Source organism: Geotrypetes seraphini, chromosome 17 (assembly GCF_902459505.1).
Source record: "Geotrypetes seraphini chromosome 17, aGeoSer1.1, whole genome shotgun sequence".
Classification (NCBI taxonomy): Eukaryota; Metazoa; Chordata; class Amphibia; order Gymnophiona; family Dermophiidae; genus Geotrypetes; species Geotrypetes seraphini.
The window spans coordinates 51,170,898-51,194,568 of record NC_047100.1 but is presented as its reverse complement, the minus strand read 5'-3'; the positions used below and the strand labels follow the sequence as shown (position 1 = coordinate 51,194,568).

Sequence of the window (23,671 nt, the reverse complement as noted above, 5' to 3'; positions counted from 1 at the left end):
AAAATGTGAGGTTATTAAATTTGCGGATGACACCAAACTATACAGCAAGGTTGAAAACATGGAGGACTGCAAAGATCTCCAAAAAGATCTGACAGCGCTGGAAGAGTGGGCCAAAAAGTGGCAAATGAGCTTCAACATAGTCATGCATGTAGGGAAAAAAACCTCGATGTTCACCTACAAAATGGGGGGATCACCACTAGGGGAAAGAGACCTGGGAGTGATGGTAGACACATCATTGAAGGCGTCGGCGCAGTGCGCCACAGTCTCAAGGAAGGCAAACAAAATGTTGGGCATCATTAAGAAGGACGAAGGAAGTCATCCTGCCACTGCAATGGTGCACCCGCACCTGGAGTACTGTGTCATCAAAGGACCTCAAGAAGGACATGGCGGTACTTGAGAGCATCCAGAGAAGAGCAACTAAGCTAATAAAGCCTCTCATATGTTGACAGGCTGAAAAAGCTGGGGCTTTTCTCCCTGGAAAAGCGGAGATTAGAGGAGACATGAAGGGCATAGAAAGAGTAGACAGGGACAGATTTTTCAAATTATGGGGAACCACAAGTACAAGGGGGCACTCAGAGAAATTGAAAGGGGGAAGGTTTAGAACAAACGCCAGGAAGTTCTTTTTCACCCAGAGGGTGGTGGATACATGGAACGCGCTACCGGAGGATGTGATAAGCAAGAGCACGCTACAGGGCTTCAAAGAAGGTTTGGATAGGTACCTGGAAGACAAAGGGATTGAGGGGTACAGGCAGTTACAAATTAGTCAGGGACACTGTTCAGGCAATTGGGCCTGATGGGCCGCCACGGAAGCGGACCGCTGGGCAAGATGGACCTCTGGTCTGCCTCAGCGGAGGCAACTTATTATGTTCTTATGTAATGGATGGGGGGGGGGTAGAAAAATGAAGGGAGGCCTACTGCTCCCCCTGCAGGAAGGAGGTGATGATGGACAGGGAGAAGGGCTGCTGCTGGATAAGGTGAGCAGTGATGGGGTGGTGGAGGACACAGGTGAGGTAAAAAAGAAGGAGAATGGACGGGGAGCAGGCAAGGGGTGGTTGTGGACAGCTAAGGAAAAAAAAAAAAAGACAGAAATACAGAAAGCGGCTAAGGAGAGAGAAAAAGAAATAGACAGGCACCACACACATATATTCTAGCACCCGTTAATGTAATGGGCTATAAGAATAGTCTAAGCATATTTGGGTGGTCCACAGTAGTATCCAAAAATATCAACCGTGTCAATCTTATTGCCACAAGGCTTATTTTTGTCCACTTGGTATGTTTTACTCAAGTGTCAAATTTCAGCTTGATTAGACCATATTTAGAGGTCACCCCAGCATGCATTGTTTGCTTGTGTGTTGTGTATGTAGGTGTATAGCGTCGTCTAGTTTGCGATTTGCATCCAAAGACTGTCTCTTGGGAAGTCAGTTTGTCAGTTGTCAACTGTTTGACTGCCATGTGGACTGGATGTTCTTCAAGTGATCAATTTTTATCACTATGATAAAGGAAACCCTTTTTATTGTTTTTACTATTTTTAAAAATATTTTTTCTTATGCTTTCTTAACCTCAACCTTTGTTAAGTGAAAGACTTTACAATGTGCTCAGTGCTCGGTCCATTAGCAAAACTGCTGGGAAACATCATCGCACATGTATGTTCCCACCTATATATCTACTCAACTTCACAAAACACTACAACTGCTACTTATCTTTAGCATAGATGTTCCACGGTGATGATGTGCAATGAGGATCTACAGTTCAGTTTTTTGTTTATACAAAAGTGCTCATGCAAAATCAGGAAATTATATTAAAACCTTCAGTCATTTCATTGCTCTTTTTCTTATTTCTCTGGTTCTCCAACTCCAGCTGAGTTTCTAATTATATCATCAGGGAAATTCCATATACTGTATTTTTCCCAGGACAAGCAGGTGGCCTATTCTGACGTGTGTGCCCAGCAGCTGTGTTCCAGACAGGAACTGAACAAAAAAGAAAACAGTTTCTAATCCAGCCACTCTTCTTCTGCTGCTTCTGTCCCCTGGCCAAATGGCTGGCTGGCTGGCTGGCCTACTCCCCTGGATCGGCGTTCTGTGCAGGAGTTGCGGCCATTTTGAAGATCGGTCTGCCCTGCTCCTTGCCTTAGTATATTTTTAAGTTGAAAGACGCGGCGGTGACGGCTCCTCTCAAGATCCCCGACTGCATCGGACTTCCAACGCAGGTGGGGATCCTGAGAGGAGCCGCTGCCTCGTCTTTCAACTTAAAAATATACTAAGGCAAGGAGCAGGGCAAACCAAAGAACAGCACAGTCGACAGCCGCCACGTCCGACATCCGCCTCGGGGGAGGAGAGTGTTTTGTTGCGAACATGGGTTCTGGGGAAGGACAGCAACGGTGGCGGCAAACTTACGGGTTTATCCTTGAGATGGCAAGAGCCGCCGCAGCCGACAGCCTCCACGCCCCCAGAAGTCAAAATGAGATCTTAAGTGCTGGAATCATGAAAGACGTGGCGGCGGCAGCTCCTCTCAAGATCCTCGAATGCATCGGACTTCCGACGCAGGTGGGGAGCCTACTTAAAAATATACTAAGGCAAGGAGCAGGGCAGACCGAAGAACAGCATGGCCGACAGCCGCCGCGTCCGACATGCGCCTCAGGGGAAGAGAGTGTTTCACGCGCATGTGCACTCCTATCTGCGGTGCCCTACAACGCACGGAAAACGGAGCACGCGATGGGAGTGCGCATGCGTGGCTTAGGCTTTTATTATATTAGATTCACCTCTTTCAAGCAGGGACTGTCTTTTGAGTGTTTAATGTACAGTGCTATAGAAATAATAAATAGTAGACTCATTGATTTTCGTACTGCTTCACATAGACACCTTTCCCATGGCTGCCAAAACATTGATGGCACTGCCAACCAACTAAGGGGCCATCCTACTGATGCTAGAGCATTAACTGACTTACTGCCAACACCTGTAATAGGTTGATTTCCTGAAGAGCAACATGAAATAAATAATCCTTTTGGTCTCTTAGGCCTTAGGAAGCTTAGTTAAAGCAGGGATCAGAATGAATCTTTGTTGTTCTGACAAGGGGCTCTGGAAATTTAAAGCTAACCTTTTGGTTTTTTATTAGCAACAAGATGCAGCATTGCAGTGGTTGTTGCATTAGGCACTTAACTTTCTTATCGGTCACTCTGGTACTGACCAGAGGGCCTAGGGTACCAGAGGGCCTAGGGCCTAGGGCCAGAGGGCCTAGGGTACCAGAGGGCCTAGGGTACCCAGTAATAAAGCACCCACTATCTGCCCATAGAAGCTAGTAGTGTTCAATGTAAGAAGAGTAAGTCCTAAGTGATGCTCCCCTGTCCCTTTCCTAAGTCTCCTTCTTCACTGGCTGCTTTTCATTGCAAGAGGAAACACTTTCTGATTTAGTGTTATGTTTTGGAATAACTTCAAATCAAAAAACAGAAGCACAAAGATGTCTTCCAGTATATGCATCTCCCGTTCAATAAAACTCATTCTGCAGGAGGGCTTTACCACTCAGAGACAGCACTGAAAATACACACTTAACATATACGTTGGATGAGTGTTCTCATGAGGTGATGCTATGCGTAAGAATAGCATAAAGTTTCAACAGCAGAGACTAGCTGGGAGTGTCTAATCACTGAATCCTGGCCTCTTCTGCCAGTCCTGATACTGCCTGTCTGTATCACCCTCCACATTGCCTCACTCCTCATGTGTACACAGCTAGCACTGGCTTGGATATAGTTGCACCAGAGGTTGTATCATTATACCTGAACTAAATTTCAAAAACATCCTCTCCATAGATTTCAATGACCACATATATAGTACTAGAGTTTCCTATTGGGTGGCTGGGATTTCCTGGAGGAATTGTAAGCTTTTAATGGTTTCTGTAGTACACTTTTTTCTCCTTCCCCAGAACTACCATGTGATTACATGATCAGAATGAAATTATATTTAATGGATCTCTAATCTGTCTGTAACCAGCTATGCAACAATATAGCATGCTCACAAAAATACACCTTCCTGGGCTCAGGCTACAGGGCCTGTCAATGCTCTGTAAAGACAAATCAACCATCAGTATGCAGGCTTGAAGACTAGTCAGTGATGCTGCTGTTGATGAAAAAATCCTTTTCGACTGTTTGGTTCCCCAGTAAGTCTTGAAAATCCTGCCTCCACTTTCTGTGTTCCTACCAGCTGCAGCTTATTTGCTTCTTTCTTGTACCTCAGAAGACTGTAAAATGCCGGTTTCCAGAAAGCCTTGTGGTTCCCTCTAGAACAAGATGAGCTGCAGCTGGATCCTCAATCTTACTGGGGGCAAGAAGAGTTACAGTCAGGCCTCTCCACCTTACAGGATCACGAAAGGAAAGAATGAGCAATGGCCGACCTTCTCTAGTGCTCTTCTGTGCAGTCAGACTATGTACAACCTACAAATAAATACTGTCCGAAAAGGAAATGACGTATGTGTGTGTGTGTATGTATATATATATATATATATATACACACACACACATATATTTATATACTTTCTATATTAAAAAGGAAAAAAAATAGAGGTTCTAAAAGAGTCTCATGTGGCACATTCATGTTTGCTGCTCACTATTTGCAGGGTGATTTCTGCGATTTCGTGGTTTCTTCTGGTCCTGGAGTTCTTTGACCTTGAGACTTGTCAGCACATCCTTGTGGCTAGAAGCTAAGTTTCGCCGGTAGCCCATGCAGTACTGGTTGATGAATATCATCTCAGGCTGGGACAGAAACTGGATGAGGTCCTGGTAGGAGGTGTTAGGTGTCCCTGGTTCTCCCAGGCCACCAGCATGCCGAGTGCTCAGTGAGGTGCTGGCACTATTAGCAAGCAGCGCAGGTGGTTCAGCCTGGAAGAGCACTGCACTCACAGTCTTGCCGCTTAGCACATGCAGCTGCAGCCGGGCCACAGTGTGCTTGAAGTTGTTCTCTGTGGCAGTGCAGAGATAGATACCGCTGTCAGAGAGCTGTAGGAAGCGAAGAAGCAGGCCTTGATCTGTCTTCAGAAATCGCTCTTCTGATTTCATCTGTCAAGAAAATCAGAGCGTTAAACACAGAATTAAAGGTGAAAGAGAGTTGCAGCACATGGCATGATCTTTAAGGTATTTACAAGAGAGATGACATCATTTATAACAGAGTAGTAACTCATTGGCCTATTTAGGGAGTAGTTATCAATGAGAACTACAGTTAAGACATTACTATAAACTACTATTTCAGAATAGGTTCCATTTTATACAATGAGGCCTGACTTCTAATAACTGGGGTTAACAGAAAACAACACCTAACAATAGCCCACATTGATAACTAACCTCCCCTTAACATGAAGATATAGTCACTGATGTGCCTAATCCATAAGAAATGGATAAGAACACTGGCACTCTAACCAGGGAAACTAGACAGTGACTCAACCATTCACAAGTAAACAAAGACTAAAAGTAGAACATAAGAATTGCCAGATCGAAAGTTCATCAAGCCCAGTATCCTGTTTCCAACAGCGGCCAACCCAAGTAGTAGTAACTTAGAAGCACAAACCATGCAAATTTTCCAGACAGCTCATTCATCCCAACTACTAAGCTCTACAATCTCTTCCTCTCCCTTAGGATTATCTGTTTTCTTGAATTATGATAGCATTCTCGTCCCATCATCTTCACTAGGAGGTTTCTCCATGTATCTACTACCTTTCCCATAAAGAAATCTTTCTTAGAATACTCGAGACTATCTCCATTCACTCTTATGCTATGACTTTGTATTCTAGACCTCTTTGCCATTGAATGAAGCTTGCTTCCTGTGCCTTATACCATGGCAGTGGCGTACCTAGCTTATGTGACACCCGGGGCCCATCATTTTTGACATCCCCCCATCTATATGAAAAATATGATTTTTAGTAACAATCCACATATCGCACAACAAGAGTGTACCTACGAAAAGGCAGCATCTTAAACACTGCAGTGAGCACTAGAACACCAACACATACATTGTAAAACTAAATAAGCCAGATCCTGTACAGTCAATTGATCCTGTACAGCCGATGCTATCAGAAAGCCGTGTCCCTTTCATACACAAAGACAGATACACCCTCGCCCAATATGGAATAATCACAAACTAAAAATAGAAATATGTAGACAAAAGTTAAACTGAACCGCCAATAAACCATACAATTCAACACCACACCACAATGCAATACAACACCACAAAAACAGTAATACATGTCCTCTAATACTGTGTAAAATATAAAGACAGTAGATGTAAATTTGAAAAAACTGATACATAACAATCACCACTTTACAAATTAACAAATAAAAATAAAAATAATGAGAAATAAGAAAATACCATTTTATTGGACTAATCCCCATAAGCTCGGTCCCCATCCCCTCAAACCACCTGATTCCATCCACACAAGCCTTGAATTATTTTATATTGAACTTATTATATTAAAGTATAAAAAGAAACAATATTCTGTACAATTGTCAATTTATCGTCAAATATATTTTTATTGAGCTCAATAGAAACAACAACCATAGATACAGAGTAAACATCAGATATGCTCACATTTTGGCAACTACCCCACCCCCCACCTGAACCACCCAACCCAACCCCCCTCCCCAACCTCCCCTTCCTTGGTGGGTCCTCCTTCACAATGGTACAATAAGAAACAGATAAGAAATCAAGGTATCAGGCATACCAGGTACATGAAACAAAACATAGACAAAAGTCAGCTATTAAGCAGGCGGCTGCGAGCCACTGGAGTCATAGTATTCCAAAATGGTTCCCAGACACATTGGAAAGTACGGCCTGGGAGGGAGGAAAAGTCCTGCACATCACATCGCTCCCACATCAAGAGAGTAATCATCCTGCAACGCCAAATAGAGTAATCCGGCGCTTCTCCCTCAAGCCATTTCAGTAGAACACACTTCAGGGCAACAAGGACAGTCCACTTAAGAAATGTAGCAGCCCCCCTCGGGTGAGGGCAATAATGAGGGATAGCTCCAAACAACAGTAAAGGCGAGCGTCGAATCGAAATGTTCCAAATACGCTCCACAAATGTGAAAACAGCATGCCAAAAGGTCTGAATGCGAGAACAAGTCCAGAACATGTGACCCAAGCCTGCATCAGGAACGTGACAATGGGGGCAGGTAGCAGTGTCACGGAAGCCTGAGAGATACGCCCTCCTGGGAGAGATGTACAAGCGAAAAATCAACTTATAGTGTTGCTCCCAAAAGTTAGTATATTTTCTAAAGGCAGGTTATCTACGAACTGCTTTGTGAATCACATCATCAGGCAAGGTAATGGCAAGGTCACGTGCCCAAGCTTCTCGTGGGCCGGTGAAATCAAACATGGGGGACTCATCTTTCAAATGGCGATGATGGAATTTAAGGGGAACAGAAAGTTGGGAACCAATGGTGAATGCCGTGTATAGTAACTCATGGCAAGAGGCCTGTAAAAATCTGAAGGGTAAAGAAGAAAGGTAATGGTGAACCTGCATATAAGCAAAGTAATTAGTGGGCGGGAGACCAAATTCATCTCTCAGTCTAGCGAAAGATTTAATTTTACCATCATCATCAACCAAGTGAAATACGTAATGAATGCCCCTTGTTTCCCACCGAGAAAAACCTAACCCATCAATTCCAGGTAAAAAGGAGGGATTAAAACGTATAGGTAGAAAGGGAGTGACTGAGGCAGAAAGAGAGTGAAACTTACAGACCCAGCGCCAAACCTTCCGCAAGGGACGATGTAGCACCTTCATTGAGAGAGACTCAGGCAGAGGTGAAGGAAGCGAGTGGAGATAAGCACTAAAATGAGTAAAGCGAAAACAATGAAGTTCCAAGTGGGTAGCAGTGAAGATAGAAGTCCCTCTGAAAAAATCATTTATATGGCGCATGCCACAACCTACAGTTAGATAGCGAAGGTTCAGTAAACCCAATCCGCCCTTGTACCATGGAGTCGCCGCCCGTTTGTAAGGGAGACGGGGCCTCTTCCTTCGCCAAAGAAATCGTTGGACTAAACGTTCTATTCGGCGTTCATCCCGAGATGTCAGGAACAAAGGAAGAACCTGAAAAACAGAGCCAACAATAAGCATATTGTACAGATACACACGACCCAAAAGCGAAAAGGGTAGATTTCCTCAAAGCTGTAATTTATTCTGAAGAGCCAGAAACAAAGGCTCCATGTTCAATCGATATAAAGTGGACAAATCCGAAGGAATGAGCACTCCTAAATATTTCAAAGAGGAATCAGCCCATCGAAGGGGAAACAACCCCCTCCAAGAGCGACGAAGGTCGGGAGAAGAAGGCAAAGCAAAGGACTTATCCAAATTAAGTGTGAGACCAGAGTAAAAACCAAACTCAGAAAGAAGATCTAATGCAGTAGGCAGAGAAACCTCAGGTCGAGTGAGGATCAAGAATAAATCATCAGCAAAAGCAAGAGTCTTCAACTCGATCTCCCCAACTCGGAGGCCCTGAATCGCAGCAAATCCCCTAAGAGTACAAAGTAACGATTCCAAAGCAATCAGAAAAAGTAAGGGGGAAAGGGGGCAACCCTGCCGAGTACCCCTAAGAATAGGAAAAGAATCAGTCTTGGTTCCATTAATCAAAAGGGAAGCCCTCGGATTACAATAAAGTGATCTAATCGCATCAAGATAAAAGCCACCCAAACCTATATGTTCGAGGGAACGAAACAAAAAGGACCAGACGACACTATCAAAAGCTTTAGATGCATCAAGACTGACAAACTAAGCCGGAATACTATGGGAACTGCAATGGGCGATAGCAAAGAGAACCTTGCGAACATTACAAACCGATTGACGGCCCTGGACAAACCCAACCTGGTCTTCATGAATAAGATTGGGGAGATGAGGAGCCAAGCGATCAGCCAACATGCGGGAAAGAAGCTTAAGGTCTACGTTGATCAAAGAGATCGGACGATAAGAACCTGGGTCATCAGCCGCTTTACCAGGCTTCAGTAACAAGGTAATGAGAGCCTAGTTAGCATAACGCGGAAACGAACCCTGAGCAATAGCGGCATTGAAATAAGCCACATACATGGGAAGAAATAAGCCACATACATGGGAAGAAAGAAGGCGATAAAATTCGCCCGAGAAGCCATCCGGACCCGGGGCTTTACCCGAGCGAAGGGTCTTAATCGCGTTGTCCAATTCCGCCGCACGAAACGGTCTATTAAGAGTTGACGCGACCGCCTCCGGCAAAACTGGAAGGCCCGAGGATCAGTCAACAAATCTGGAGAGACAGTAGCAGGCACATCAGATAATTGACGGAAAAAATCAAAAAGAACAGCAGAGACATCCGCCTGACTAGTCACCATACCCCCACCCGGAGCCCGAAGTGTCGAAATCGGCTTCTTGCAGGTTGTAGCCTTCACCAATCGCGCCATAAGGCGCCCGGGCTTATTCCCAAAGCGCTGAAAGCGATGAGTATAATAAGCCGCCCTTTTTTGAGATCGAGAGTGAAGCAGTGACTTGAGAGCTGCCTGAGTTGACAGATAACGTTCTCTAGTCTGCATGGATGGGCGAGATTAAAAGGACCGCTTAGCAACACGTAATGCCCGTTCCAGGGCAATGATGCCGCCGTGAATACGTTTATTGCGGGCGCTCAGAAAGGATATAATATGTCCTCGAAGGATACAATATGTCTTGGCGGCCTCCCAAAATAAAACCGGATCATCCAAATGTGGAGCATTATTAGTAACATAGTCCTCCCATTGCGCCGAAAAAAGGGTTTGAAATTCTTTATCATGAGCGAGGTAGGACGGGAAGCGCCAATAAGGCGCCCTAGAATACGTAATGTCCAGATGAACATTGTGACATTTCCGCTCCCCGAGACGGTCATGTCAGAGTGAAAACCCGGTCTCAGTCTCTTACTCGAGACCAGACTCTCACTGAGAAGGATCAGGAAGAAGATCCTGAAAGCCTAGCTGCCTATCCTGAGCCTTCTAACCTAGAGCAGTGCCCTGAGTATAGGTTAACTGCCCGGCCCAGAAAAGCTTCCAGTCACACTAAGGGGTTTAATCAAGCTCCCAGTGATATTCTACCCTGTAGCCTGAGGGGGAGCCCAAGAACACACAAGCTAGGCACACAATCACCCAGTGTAGGGCGTGGCCCTAAGCCTGTTAAGCAGCTCTCCAGAGCAGTAAAGGAGGCTGCCCAAGAGAGTCTGAGAGAGAGAGTTCTCCGGGCCAGGAGAAGGCCAGACCTCACTCCAGAGCCAATGGAGTGTGAGGCTCCAATGCCTCAGGAACCAGCAGAGCAGCTGGATACACCAGAAAGCATGGACCTGGATGAAGGGTGTATGCTGGAGACCGTTATGGAAGAAGCCATGGATGTGGGCTTGGCAACTTTCCACTAAACACTACAGGTACAAGGCTGTACAAGAATAATAGTGGAGAGGAGTTTTTGGCAGAACTGTTTTGATGGTTTGTGCTGTAAAAACAAGCTTAGAGCAGTGCTGCACCAGCTTGATTGGATTGCTACAGTGCAGCTGTGCAGGAGCTCAAGAGAAGCCCAAAGGACTGTGAGCTAATCAGGGCTGGAAATTTAGTAGCCTGCAGTAAGGCTTCAGTTTTGGTCTTTTATTTTTGCTTAAAGTTTACTTTATATTCAAGACTGCAAATACCTGGTGAAGAAACTGGACTGTGTTGATTAGTAAGCCCAGGACTCCAGCTCAAGGCTGGATAATTGCTTAAGAGACTAATTGTGCTGTGTTTTTTCAGAGACTGTGTGATCAGGTAGAGCAAGCCCTAAAACCTGGACTGGAATTATACCTGATAGAAAGCTTGCTGTGCTTTCACTGGACTGGGGAGAAAGTTAAAAGTCTTTTTGTTTTCTGTTTTCTTTCTGTTTGCCCTTGTTTGGGAAGAAAGGAAACTTGGACTATAATAATAGCTGATATGATTTATGTGTTAAGTGACTAATTAAACTTTTCACATTATTTTGTTCCACTTGACTCACGGTGCTTTATTTTTAGCAAAGCCCAGATAGTGAGACACCAGTGAGGTCTCCCCCTTTGGGAGCCACGTCAGGAGTGTGCTACCCTCTACCGGAGGTCTTCTTAACTTTACCAAGACCCCGGCAGGTGACAACATCCACCCAAATAGGCGCGTGATCAGAGATATTCAAGGGACCAATCTCAGCGGAAAGAACCGAAGGAAATAGAATAGAAGAAAGAAAGATATAATCTATCCGGGACCAGGTATTATGGGCCCGAGAAAGGTGAGTGTAATCCCTAACTTCAGGATGAAAAAGGCGCCAAGGATCAAGTATCGAAAAAGTATCACAAAAATCTGATAAAAGACGGCCCTTAGCTCCCAAAGATGTAGAGGGGGAGCCAGATTTATCCAGAGTGGGGTCCAAAACCAAATTAAAATCTCCCACTATAAGAAGGGGAACTCCTGAAAAACGAGAACAGAGACAGGTCATCCGTTATAGAAAGTCAGATTCCGACGAATTAGGGCCGTAAACCACAAGTAGGAGATAGGAACGATCTCCCAAGGTCAAACGCAAAAGCAAGTATCGACCATCACCATCTTTGTCAATAAGCTGCACACCAAGGGGAGAGGATTTACGAATCAATACCGCAATACCGCCATGGCGACCTGAAGAGGCAAAATGAACCTCCCCCACCCAGGAACGAGCTAACTTAAGATGCTCCGCGTCTGTCAGCCTAGTTTCCTGCAAACAAGCAATATCCGAGAGATAACGTTGTAAGGCAGCCAAGATTTTGGATCGCTTAACCGGTGAGGTAATGCCCCCAACATTCCAAGAAACAAGCCTAAAAGGTGTACTCAGGTCAGTAAGTCAGGAAAAGTACAGAAAAGAAAAGGAAAAAGTGTGAAACTGCCCCAGGAGCCCAGCCCCAACCAGAGCAGCGTGATCGAATATACTAAGTAGCCTGAAATCGATAACAAAGACAAGACAATTCTCCAGAAAACCAAACCCCCATACCAAAGGAGGACCCCCACCCCAAAACAAACAGCCCACCCCCCCTGTCCCAAAAAGCCCCAGCCCCCCCCACCATCCCACAGTCCATCCTCCTAGAGCAGGAAGAAAAAGGAGTCACGCAAAGATGTGACCAGGGCCCCCAGGCCCCAATCCCACCCTCCTCAGAACTCACCCAGCAAACATTTAAGCTGCTCTAAGGAGCCTACGTACATATCACACCAAACCAGTCCGCTCCACTCTCATCCATCTAGCCACTAGAACAAAAACCCAGAACACACAAAACCACCAGTGCGGGAGAATCTCAGGCAAAGTGGCGCCACCTGGCACCCCAAAACAAGAGAGAGCTCCCCAGAATAGCGAGGAATAGTGGCTGCAGTGTTCCATGCAGACATCCCCTAAACACTCATACCCATGTTGCGGCCACTCACACAAAACCAACTCCCTAGGAAAAATATCCCCCAGAATTCTAACAATGAAAGAAAGACAGGAAACTCCCCCCCTCAGAGTCATACCTACCGGTAACAATCACACAAAAACCACAACCCGATGCAAACCCCCCCGTCCCTACCCCAAACACACAAAGCAATATCATACCCATACAAAGCAGAACTGGAGGGGTGCAACTAGTCCAAAAATAGTGCAAAAGGTCCAGGAATGCAAAAGCTGCAAGACGGTCACTAGCCAGGCACTTCAACACCACATGGGGGCCCTTGCAAGGCAAAAGCAGCAGCAACCATGTCCAGAGCGACACAAGTCCAGGCCTCAGGCCTAGCTCCAAGCGGCCTGAAGCAAGCAGAGAGGACCTGGCCATCGATGAACACTGAAGATATTCCATGAGCCGCTGGGGCTAACATGTCAAGAACCCTGGCTCCGGAGCCATAACTCCAAGCTCCATCAGAACCAGCAGGTGGGGCTCCAAAAATAAATGGCCCACAAATTATAACAGGCAACAAGCCGATAAACAGGCTGCAACAAGGATACTGAGACCAAGGGTGAGAGACAATACAGTGTCGAGCAGTGACCCTCAGGTCTACCAGAAGAAGGGTAGAAACAACAACAGCAACATCTGTGTAGCCCAAGCTCTGCTCTTATATAGCGCCAGGTCTAATCACCACAGAGACAGCATTCACCAGCTGAAAATGGAAAGCCTCAGGTGGCTGATGAAGGCCCTGCCTCCCCTGGTAGGGAATCCAAGTAAGCCTGAGCATCTTTCCACCCCGTAGCAGTCCAGATCCACAGTTGTGCTGGATAAAGGAGCTGGAAACGGTGCTGACGGTCAAAAAGCGCAGAGCACACCCTGGAGAAACGCCGTCTGCGCTCCTGCAGCGCCGGAGAGTAGTCCTGGAAGAGACGAACCTGGGCGCCCTCAAACATAAGGAGATTACGCTTTTGGCGGTATTGTTTCATTAGTTCCACTTTGTGTGCGGAGTTGTGCACCGGGCTCTAGTGTGATCATCATTACGTCTCCCCAGGCGATGAGCTCTGTCCAGCCGCAAAGGCATCTGGCAGGGGCAAGGCAGTACGCAGCCAGGACTCCAGGGTGGCATGCAGCTGAGACTCAGACACCGTCTCTGGCAGGCCAATAAGGCGGAGATTATCCCGTCTCGAGCGGTTCTCGAGATCTTCGATCTTGTCCGCCTGCCGCGCCAGTTGTTTTTTAAGGGAGGTTAGATCTCCCGCCGATGCCGAGTGGGCCTCCTCCACGTGCGCCACTCAGGACTCCAATTCCCCGGTCCGTCTTGTTGTCTCGGTGACCAGGGACTCGAGGGACGTCAGTTGGCCCGATAATTGGTCTAAGCGAGCATCCAGAAGCACGACTGAAGCAGAGAGCGCAGCAATGTGGGCCGCCGACAACGGGAGTTCAGACCCGGAGTCCGACACCCCCGCCGCCATCTTAATGTCGGGACGCGGCATGCGCGTCTCTCTGTCTCTTGTCCCTCGGGTTACCTTGCCGCTCATCACTGGGCTGGCTGGAGGGGCTAAGCGGTCCATTAACAGATCAAGGAAGAAAAAATGAAAGGAGATCCACGCTGAATGGCACTCTGTAACTTGATCGTCCCAGGATCCGGTAGGGACACCTGGTTCCTGATCGAATGAAACTGGACTCCCAGGTACTCCAATTCCTGGGTTGGCTCGAGGTGGCTCTTCCTCCGGTCAAGCACCCAGCCAAAATGCTCCAGTAGCTGCACCACCAACTGAACTGCCCTGCGACCCTCTATCAGCGAGGGGGTCCTGACCAGCCAGTCGTCCAAGGATGAGCGCAGGTGTGCAGTCACTACCTCCAAGATCTTTTTATTTTTATTTGTTTTATAAATTTATTCATTTGTTACAATAAATAAAAATAGGAATACACACTAATGTAAACAAGATAATTATTACATCTAAGACAATAAATTCAATTCCAAGTCCACGTTATTGGAACTGTGACATCACTCAATAAATCACATAATTACAAGGTAATTTAAATTCTAATCTGACAATATATTCCTTTCTTTACTTTATCACTTCTTATCAACTTCTGTAATAATCTCAGGTAATTTATCTACTTTAGGTTTGTCTTGTAAAAAAATTTCCAACTGAGATGGATCAACAAAACTATACTTATTACTCTCATGTATCCAAACATTTACAGGGGAATTTATGGAAGAATAAGGCTCCTACTGCCAAGACTCGTGTCTTGAGTTGTAGGAACTGTCTTCTCCTATACTGTGTTTGCCTTGGAGACATCTGGAAACACATTTAATTTCTGTCCACAGAATAGAGCTTGCTTATTAATAAAATAAAGTTTAAGAATAGCTTGCTTTTCCATTTCAGATTTTAATGTTGCCAGTAATGTCACTCTTTTTGCAATATAATTTTTAGAAGACTCCAAAAACTTAGAAATATTCAGACAAGTTTGTCCTTTACTAAGTTCCTGTGTCAAATGAGTAAAGATCTCAATATTGTCTTGGAGTCTGACTCAAAATACTCTAAGGAGTATTTGAAAGAACTGGGTATGCTTAATCTTCCTAGGGATTCTCTCAAATTACCCATGAATGGTATCCTTCGTCAAACTTTCAGAAGAAATCTGGATACCCCATACTCTATTCCTGTAGTATCAGCAAAGTTGGAATCTCGTTATAAGATGGTACATTGTACAGGATTTGTACTCAACTGTCCCATCAATCGCTTCAAGTTTGGCCGTCATCTATCAAAATTTGATGATGACGAATCGGATTTTGAATTATAATTTTGTATTCACATCCTATGTGAAGCATTGAGTCAACGCCATGCCTACTTTTTTCAAATATCTTCGAAAACATCGACTTACAGAGTTTCAACACATGCATCATACTCTGGGTCAACTCCGCATGCATATGGTTCAGGCTGCATATGATGCTTTTGAAATGTCCTCCAGAGTCACGGCGTTCTCGGTGGCTATGTGCCGTCTAGCCTGGTCTAGCCTGGTTATCCAAACCTGCAAGATCGACTGGCCAATATTCCATGTCAGGGAAATGAACTATTTGATGACTCCATTGAGACAGCTACAAAGCGCTTGTCTGAGCATGAGAAATCGTTTGCCTCTATAATCAGGCCAAAGCTTCCTCCATCTTACCAGAAGCGTTATCCTCAGAAATCAGCATCTTAGTCCTAAGAAACAACAGCAACGTCAGCGTAAACCTTAGACTCCCGCTGCATCCAAATCCACTCAGCCTTTTTGACCATCTAACACAGAGCATAACATCAATCTTTCTGCCTCTGTCCTCCCCTCTTCCCATCAGAGGTCATCTCCATCATTTTTATCAACGATAGGAAGTAATCACATCTGACCTCTAGGTGCTCACAATAATCCAGGAGGGTTACTCTTTTCAATTTCTTCAGGTTCCATCAGATCTCCCCCCAAGAGAGTCTCCTTCCAATTTGTCACAGACCACCCTTCTTCTTCAGGAAGCTCAAGCTCTGCTTATACTTCATGCCATCGTGAAAGTTCCTCTGGATCAGCAGAGCACGGGGTTTTACTCCTGTTACTTCCTTGTCTTCGACCTACATTAGATCTCAGAGCTCTCAACAAATTTCTTGTCAAAGAAAAGTTTTGGATGCTGTCTCTAGCGTCCTTGTATCCCCTTCTGGATCACAACGATTGGTTATGCTCTCTGGATCTCAAAGAGGCTTACATTCACATTCATCCAGCCTCTCGCAAGTTTCTCAGATTTTGGGAGGGAAATCATCATTTTCAATACAGAGTGCTACCTTTCGGCCTGGCATCATCTCCCAGAGTTTTCACCAAGTGCCTGGTTGTAGTAGCAGCAGCTCTGTGCAGCCATAGTCTTCAGGTTTTCCCGTACCTGGAAAACTGGCCCATCAAAGATTCAACATCTCAGGGGGTTATTGTAGCAACCCAACGGACTGTTTGATTCCTCCAAAGTTTGGGGTTCAAAATAAACTTTCCAAAATCTCAGACTCTGCAGTTCATTGGAGCTGTACTGGACATTGTACAACTTAGAGCATTCCTTTCTCAACAACGTCAGGACACTCTCATACAACTTTGTCACAAAGTGTCGACCCTCACTTCGCTGTCAGCGAGACACATGCTGGTTCTTCTAAGTCACATGGCCTCTACAGTTCACATGACTCCTTTTGCCAGATTTCACCTCAGAATTCCTCAGTGGACCCTGGCATCTCAGTGGACACAGGCTTTTGACCCGCTCTCAACACATTACAGTGACTCCTTCTCTTCAGAAATCTCTTCACTGGTGGATGCTTTCGTCCAATCTCTCCAGAGGTTTACTGTTCCAAACGCCCTCTCACCAAAAGGTTCTCGCAACAGATTCTTCAACTTACACTTGGGGGGGCTCATCTAGATGGTCTTCAGCATTGGTCCACCGAGGACCATCGACATCGCATCAATTTGTTGGAACTCAGAGCAATCTTCAATTCTCTCAAAGCTTTTCAGCATCTTCACAATCAGGTAGTGCTCATTCATACAGACAATCAAGTCACCATGTACTATGTCAACAAGCAGGGAGGAACAGGACCTCTTCCCCTGTGCGAAGAAGCTCAGAAGGTTTGGAATTTGGCAATTCTTCACAATTCTTTTCTGAAAGCGGTTTACATTCAAGGAGAGCAGAATGCTCTAGCAGACAAATTGAGTCATCTCCTGCAACCTCACGAATGGACACTCAATTATTTTTCTCACCGTCATATTTTTTCTCAGTGGGGGACTCCCCAGTTAGACCTGTTTGCATCTCCCCACAATTACAAACTGCCCCGGTTATGCTTCAGGATCTACTCTCATCACTGGCTAGAGGCAGATGCCTTTCTCCTGGAATGGACGAACAATTTCTATATGCATTTCCTCTGATTCTCAGGACATTTGTCAAACTGAAACAAGAACACGCCACTATGATTCTCTTAGCTCCTCAGTAGCCCAGACAACCTTGGTTCTCCCTACTACTTCATCTCAGCAACAGGGATCCACTACTTCTACCAGTTTTTCTGTCTCTGCTTACACAGAGTCAGGGTTCTCTTCTTCATCACTACCTGCAATCTCTGCATCTGGCAGCTTGGTACTTCTCAACATAACTTCCAATCTAAAATTTTCTCAATCTATAACAGACATTTTAGAGGCTTCCAGAAAACCTTCCACCAGACAATGTTACAACCAGAAATGGACTAGCTTTCTGCGTGGTGCAATCTTTATCACCGGGAGCCTCAGTCTACCCCCTTGTCTTCAGTTCTGGATTACCTGTTTCATTTATCTCAATGAGGCCTCAAATCAACATCAATTAGAGTCCATTACAGTACAATTGCTGCCACTAGAGGGGAAACCTCTTTCTGCTCATCCTGTGGTTTACAGATTTATGAAAGGACTTTTCAATGTCAAATCACCTCTCAGACCACCTCCAGTGGTTTGGGATCTCAATGTGGTTCTTGCTAAATTGATGGAGCCTCCATTTGAACCAATGTCTTTGGCTCATCTCAAAAATCTCACTTGGAAAGTGGTTTTCCTTATTTCTCTCACATCTGCTCGCAGAGTCAGCGAGCTACAAGCTTTAGTAGCGGATCCACCTTTCACAGTTTTTCATCACAACAAGGTGGTACTCCGCACTCATCCTAAATTCTTATTGTTACAGATTTTCATCTAAATCAATATATTGTACTTCCAGTATTCTTTCCAAACAGTTCCAAATTTCCTGGTAGAGCAAGAAGGAGAGAAAAAGGGGGATTGGGGGTGGTGATGGTCTAAGCTTCGGGTTCCAGAGATAGAGAGAGAAATGTGTTGCAGAGAGGAGGCTTTTATAGCTTGGAATCTTATTCTGAATATAGAAACTATTGTATTTCCCAGTATCTTTCTGTTTATAATTTGTAAACTGTTTGAAACAATGGTTAGTTTAATTGATAAGGAAGATATGATACTTGCAGGCATGGTAGATGGGATTAGTCTCTGGCTTCTTTGTCCCATTCAAGCAGCCTATCTTCTTGATAAAACAATCCATTCTGGCTGGCTGTGCAGGAGCATCAACATTCCAGAGTCAGATTGATATAATGTCCCATGGGCCTTTACTGACATTGGTTAGGGCAACCAAAATGCTGATTGCTAGCAATGCTAGGCTGACAAGTTGCTTTACAGAATTTTGCCTTCTGAAAACAGTCCAACACTCTACCAGCGTATCCAGGGGTTGGGGGAGCTCGGAGTGGCACCCATTGAGGATAATGTTGTACTTCAGAAATTAGCAATACCAACCTATACTTAGAGACTAGTAGCCCCAAAGGTAAAAGACTTGATGGAGAACTGCTCTTTCAAGCCATGTGGCTGCATGAACATGGAGAGGCTGCTAACTGAACTCAGAACAGAACAGGAGAGAGGCAGCAGGGGGCCAGCTCATAGCTTAAAGAACATTGGGAGCCTGACTTAATGGTACAGTCCCTAAACTGTACAAAAGCCTGCCTTCATGAAATGGAGGCAGAACAGTATCCTCAAAGTAAGTTAAGATCTGGCTGTTTAAATATCTAAAAGGCCCAAAACTAAACCTAAAATTGCCAATAAATAATCAAACAAAATACAAAAAAAATAAAAATAAATTGGCAATAAACTATGGAGAGGGCCATAGCTCCATTCTGTATTTGCCTAAATGGGGAGAGCTCCTGGGTTGAAATGAAGCAGAGAAAGAAACCTCAGTACTGGGAAAGTGTAGAGGAGGAAGCAGCCGCCGGAGGAGTCGGGCAGAGGCAGGCAGGCAGGAGAGTTAGCTGGGGTAGCGGCGAGAGGAAGCTCCGCCCACCCCCCCCGCGTCAGAGGCAGAGTCAGCGCCCGGGCTCCCCCTTAAAGGAGTCGAGCCGAGCGCGACCTGCACTCTGACCGCGTGCAGAGGAGGAAGCAGCCGCCGGAGGAGTCGGGCAGAGGCAGGCAGGCAGGAGAGTTAGCTGGGGTAGCGGCGAGAGGAAGCTCCGCCCACCCCCCCGCGTCAGAGGCAGAGGCAGCGCCCGGGCTCCCCCTTAAAAGGGGGCGAGCCAACGGCGCGCGGCCGTAGGAAGCCTGTGAAGGAGCCCAGGCAGCCCAGCAGCAAATCTAAATCCAACTTCTAACTTCTAACCTAAAAAAAAAAAAAAAAAGAAAAATTCTATTCTCCTCATATCACTCTTTCTCTCTCTCTACTTTTTCAGATAACTGCACGTCAGGCACCGCTCCCAAATCACCGAGGCTACAGGAATGGAGGCTACAGGAACCCAGGGGAGCTACCCAGTTTTCTGCATCGAGTGCCATATGTATGACTACCTCCCCTCCGGGAGGCAGGTATACATTTGCAATCGATGTCAGGAACTGGATAGCCTGAAGAAGGAGGTCGGGAGACTGCAGGTTCGAATACAAGAACTGGAGGGACTGTGCACCCTGGAAGAACAGTGCTGGACAACCGTGGACACCGCCAGAGAAAGCCACATCGCGGAATAAGTTAGGGAGCTCGAGAAATTCATTGAGGAGGCCTGCAAGATGGTAGAGGCACAGGACCACCAACACACCAGGAGGGAACCGACAGTTGGACGACAGGAATCACCAGACACCATGGAACTAGGACCTGGCGGAGGACCTGGGCAGACAGAGGAGGAGGAGATCTATCAGAGCCAGGAGAAAGGACTAGCGAACTGCGCAGATGACGAAGACCTGAGACCAGGGGCGGAGACACAGCAGAGCCCAGAGGACGGACAAACGGACTACACATATGACACAGATCTGAGACCAGAGAGACAGTTGAAGAAGGGGAGATCGGCTATCGTGGTCGGGGACTCAATCCTGAGAGGAGTTGACAGTCACATAGCCGGAGGGAGAGAGGACAGACTGGTAACATGTCTCCCGGGGGCTAGAACAAAAGACATCATCAACAACATCGAGAGGATCTTGGAGGGAGCCGAGACGGAGGAGACAGCAGTAGTGATCCACATCGGAACCAACGACATCAGCAGGAGAAACTTCAACAGGACTACACTAACTGACCAGTTCAGGACCCTGGGGAGGAAACTGAGACTAAGGACAAGGAAGATAGCCTTCTCAGAGATCTTGCCAGTACTGAGAGCGGACACAAAGAGACAGAGCGAACTACAATCAATTAACTTTTGGCTGAGGAGATGGTGCGAGGAGGAGGGCTTCCACTTTGTTAGGAACTGGACTACCTTCTTGGGGAAAAACAAGCTCTACAGAAGAGATGGACTGCACCTTAGCACAGCTGGGACGAGGATGCTGGCACGCAACGTCCAGAACGTCATAGACTTGGCTTTAAACTGAGAAGAAGGGGAAAGCCGATAGTCGACCAGACCTCGACACATCGGACATCAGTACCTGACAAAGATACTGAACTGGGACATTGTAAAAGAGGACTCGGGTCTGAGGGTGTATGGGTTGAAAAAGGACCTAAAGACGCATTGCAGGGATCAAGGGCACAAATGGACCAGGTAAGCGGCACCAACACAGAACAACAGAAAACAGAGGGACAAAGTCATTATGAAAAAGAGCCCAGGACTGAGTGGGAATTAGGAGAGCAGGAGGCGCAGGGGAAGCAGGCAGGGGACGTCACACACACACAACAGGAGGAGGACGAAGCTCAGGGTCTGGCAAACCATGAGGGAAACTGCAGGAATACCAAAGCACAAGGGAAACAAAGAGAGAGGACAAAAAACTGGGTCTTAAACTGCCTATACACAAATGCTAGGAGCCTGAGGGCCAAAATGGGAGAACTGGAAATCACAGCCAGCAATAAGGACCTAGACATAATTGGAGTCACAGAAACGTGGTGGACTGAGGACAATCAATGGGATGTGGCCATACCAGGCTACAAACTATACAGGAGAGACAGGACACATAAAAAGGGTGGAGGAATAGCGCTGTACATAAAAGACTCCATACCATCAGCCAGGACGGAAACAACAGTACGGGCAGATGGCCTGGAATCACTATGGGTTAAGCTACAGGGAGGAGCAGGAGCAGACATTAAACTGGGTCTGTACTACCGCCCACCTGGACAACCGGAAGAAATCGACCAGGAGATGGAGGCTGAACTGAAACAGGTATGCAAAAGCGGAAATGTGGTGGTGATGGGGGACTTCAACCATCCTGGGATAGACTGGAGTATTGGGCACTCAAACTGCGCAAGAGAGACAAAATTCAAAGAAGTCACGAGGGACTGTTTCATGGAGCAGCTGGTCACGGAACCAACACGGGGCGATGCCACTCTTGACCTAATCTTCAACGGACTAGGGGGGCCAGCAAAGGAGGTGGCAGTATTACCCCCACTAGGTAACAGCGATCACAACATGATTCAGTGCAAGCTTGAAATTGGATCAACAAAGGGGAAAAGAACCACAACGACGGCACTCAACTTCAAAAAAGGAAATTATGATGCCATGAGAAAAATGGTGGTAAAGAAGCTCAAAGGCAACATAGGGAAAACGGAATCCGTAGAAAAAGCCTGGACCTTACTCAAGGAGACTGTGCACGAAGCACAAAGCATATGCATCCCCAAGTTCAGAAAGGGTGCAAAAAAAAATAGAACAAAAAACCCAGTGTGGATAACAAGTGCAGTGAAGAAGGCGATAAGCGACAAGAAAGCATCGTTCAGAAAATGGAAAAAGGACCAAACAGAGGAGAACCAAAAAGGGCACAAAGAACGCCAGAAAGAGTGTCACCGAGTGGTTAGAAAAGCAAAAAGAGAATACGAAGAGAGACTAGCAAAGGAAGCAACAAACTTCAAGTCGTTCTTCAGATACGTCAAGGGGAAGCAACCGGCGAGAGAAGAAGTGGGACCATTGGACGATGGAGACCGAAAGGGAGTTGTAAAAGAAGAGAAAGAGATAGCTGACAGGTTAAATGAGTTCTTCACGTCAGTCTTCACGATGGAGAATATAACCAACATTCCGGAACCCGAGGAGATCGTAATAGGAGACCAAGACGATAAGCTGGTCAACTTAGAGGTAAGCCAAGAGGATGTACTCAAGCAGATTGACAGACTAAAGAGCGACAAATCGCCGGGTCCGGATGGTATTCACCCAAGGGTACTCAAGGAACTAAAAGACGTAATAGCGGAGCCACTTCGACAAATATGCAACCTATCCTTAAAAACCGGAGAGATCCCGGAGGATTGGAAAATAGCAAATGTCACACCCATCTTCAAGAAGGGCGCAAGGGGGGACCCGGGAAACTACAGGCCGGTGAGCCTGACTTCAGTTCCGGGAAAGATGATGGAGGCACTGATTAAAAACGGCATCTGTGAGCACATCGAAAAAAATGGGCAGCTAACACCAAGTCAACATGGCTTCTGTAAGGGTAGGTCATGCCTCACAAACTTATTGTACTTCTTTGAGGGAGTGAACAGCCAGGTGGATAAAGGGGAATCTATAGACATCATTTACCTTGACTTCCAAAAAGCCTTCGACAAGGTGCCACACGAGAGACTGCTTAAAAAGATATGGAACCACGGGGTACAAGGGGAAGTCCACCGATGGATCAAAAACTGGCTGGCAAACAGGAAGCAGAGGGTTGGCGTAAAGGGCCACTACTCAGACTGGAGTTCCGCAGGGGTCAGTGCTGGGACCGCTCTTGTTCAATATCTACATAAATGACCTAGAGGCGGGAACAAAGTGTGAAGTCATTAAATTTGCAGATGACACCAAACTATACAGCAGGGCTCAAACCAAGGAAGACTGCGAGGAGCTCCAAAAAGATCTAACGCAGCTGGAAAAGTGGGCCGAAAAAATGGCAGATGAGCTTCAACGTGGGAAAATGCAAGGTCATGCACGTGGGGAAAAAGAACCAGATGTTCACATACAAAATGGGGGGAACACCACTAGGGGTTAGTAACCTGGAGAGAGACCTGGGAGTGATGGTAGACGCAACACTGAAGGCATCGGCGCAATGCGCCACAGCCTCTAGGAAAGCAAACAGAATGCTGGGTATCATTAAGAGGGGTATTACGACCAGGACGAAGGAAGTTATCATGCCGCTGTATCGTGCAATGGTACGGCCGCATCTGGAGTACTGTGTCCAGTACTGGTCGCCATACCTCAAGAAGGACATGGCGGTACTTGAGGGAGTACAAAGAAGAGCAACCAAACTGATAAAGGGAATGGAAAATCTCCCATATACCGACAGATTGAAGCAGTTGGGACTTTTCTCCCTGGAGAAGCGAAGACTTAGAGGAGACATGATAGAAACCTTCAAGATCCTGAAGGGCATAGA

At 46.2% G+C, this 23,671-nt stretch overlaps 1 protein-coding gene across 4 annotated transcripts in view; it reads right to left on the bottom strand.

Annotated features, from left to right (window-relative positions):
* Window positions 1-3,936: 3,936 nt before the first annotated feature.
* The window catches only part of SEMA3F (semaphorin 3F), a 917,803-nt gene continuing 898,068 nt past the window's right edge, over window positions 3,937-23,671 (bottom strand). For all 4 annotated transcript variants that reach the window (XM_033925950.1, XM_033925947.1, XM_033925948.1 and 1 more), the window contains one exon: window positions 3,937-5,044. In XM_033925950.1, the coding sequence (XP_033781841.1) occupies window positions 4,580-5,044 (465 nt within the window). In that variant the 3' untranslated portion in view covers window positions 3,937-4,579. The remainder of the gene's footprint in view (window positions 5,045-23,671) is intronic.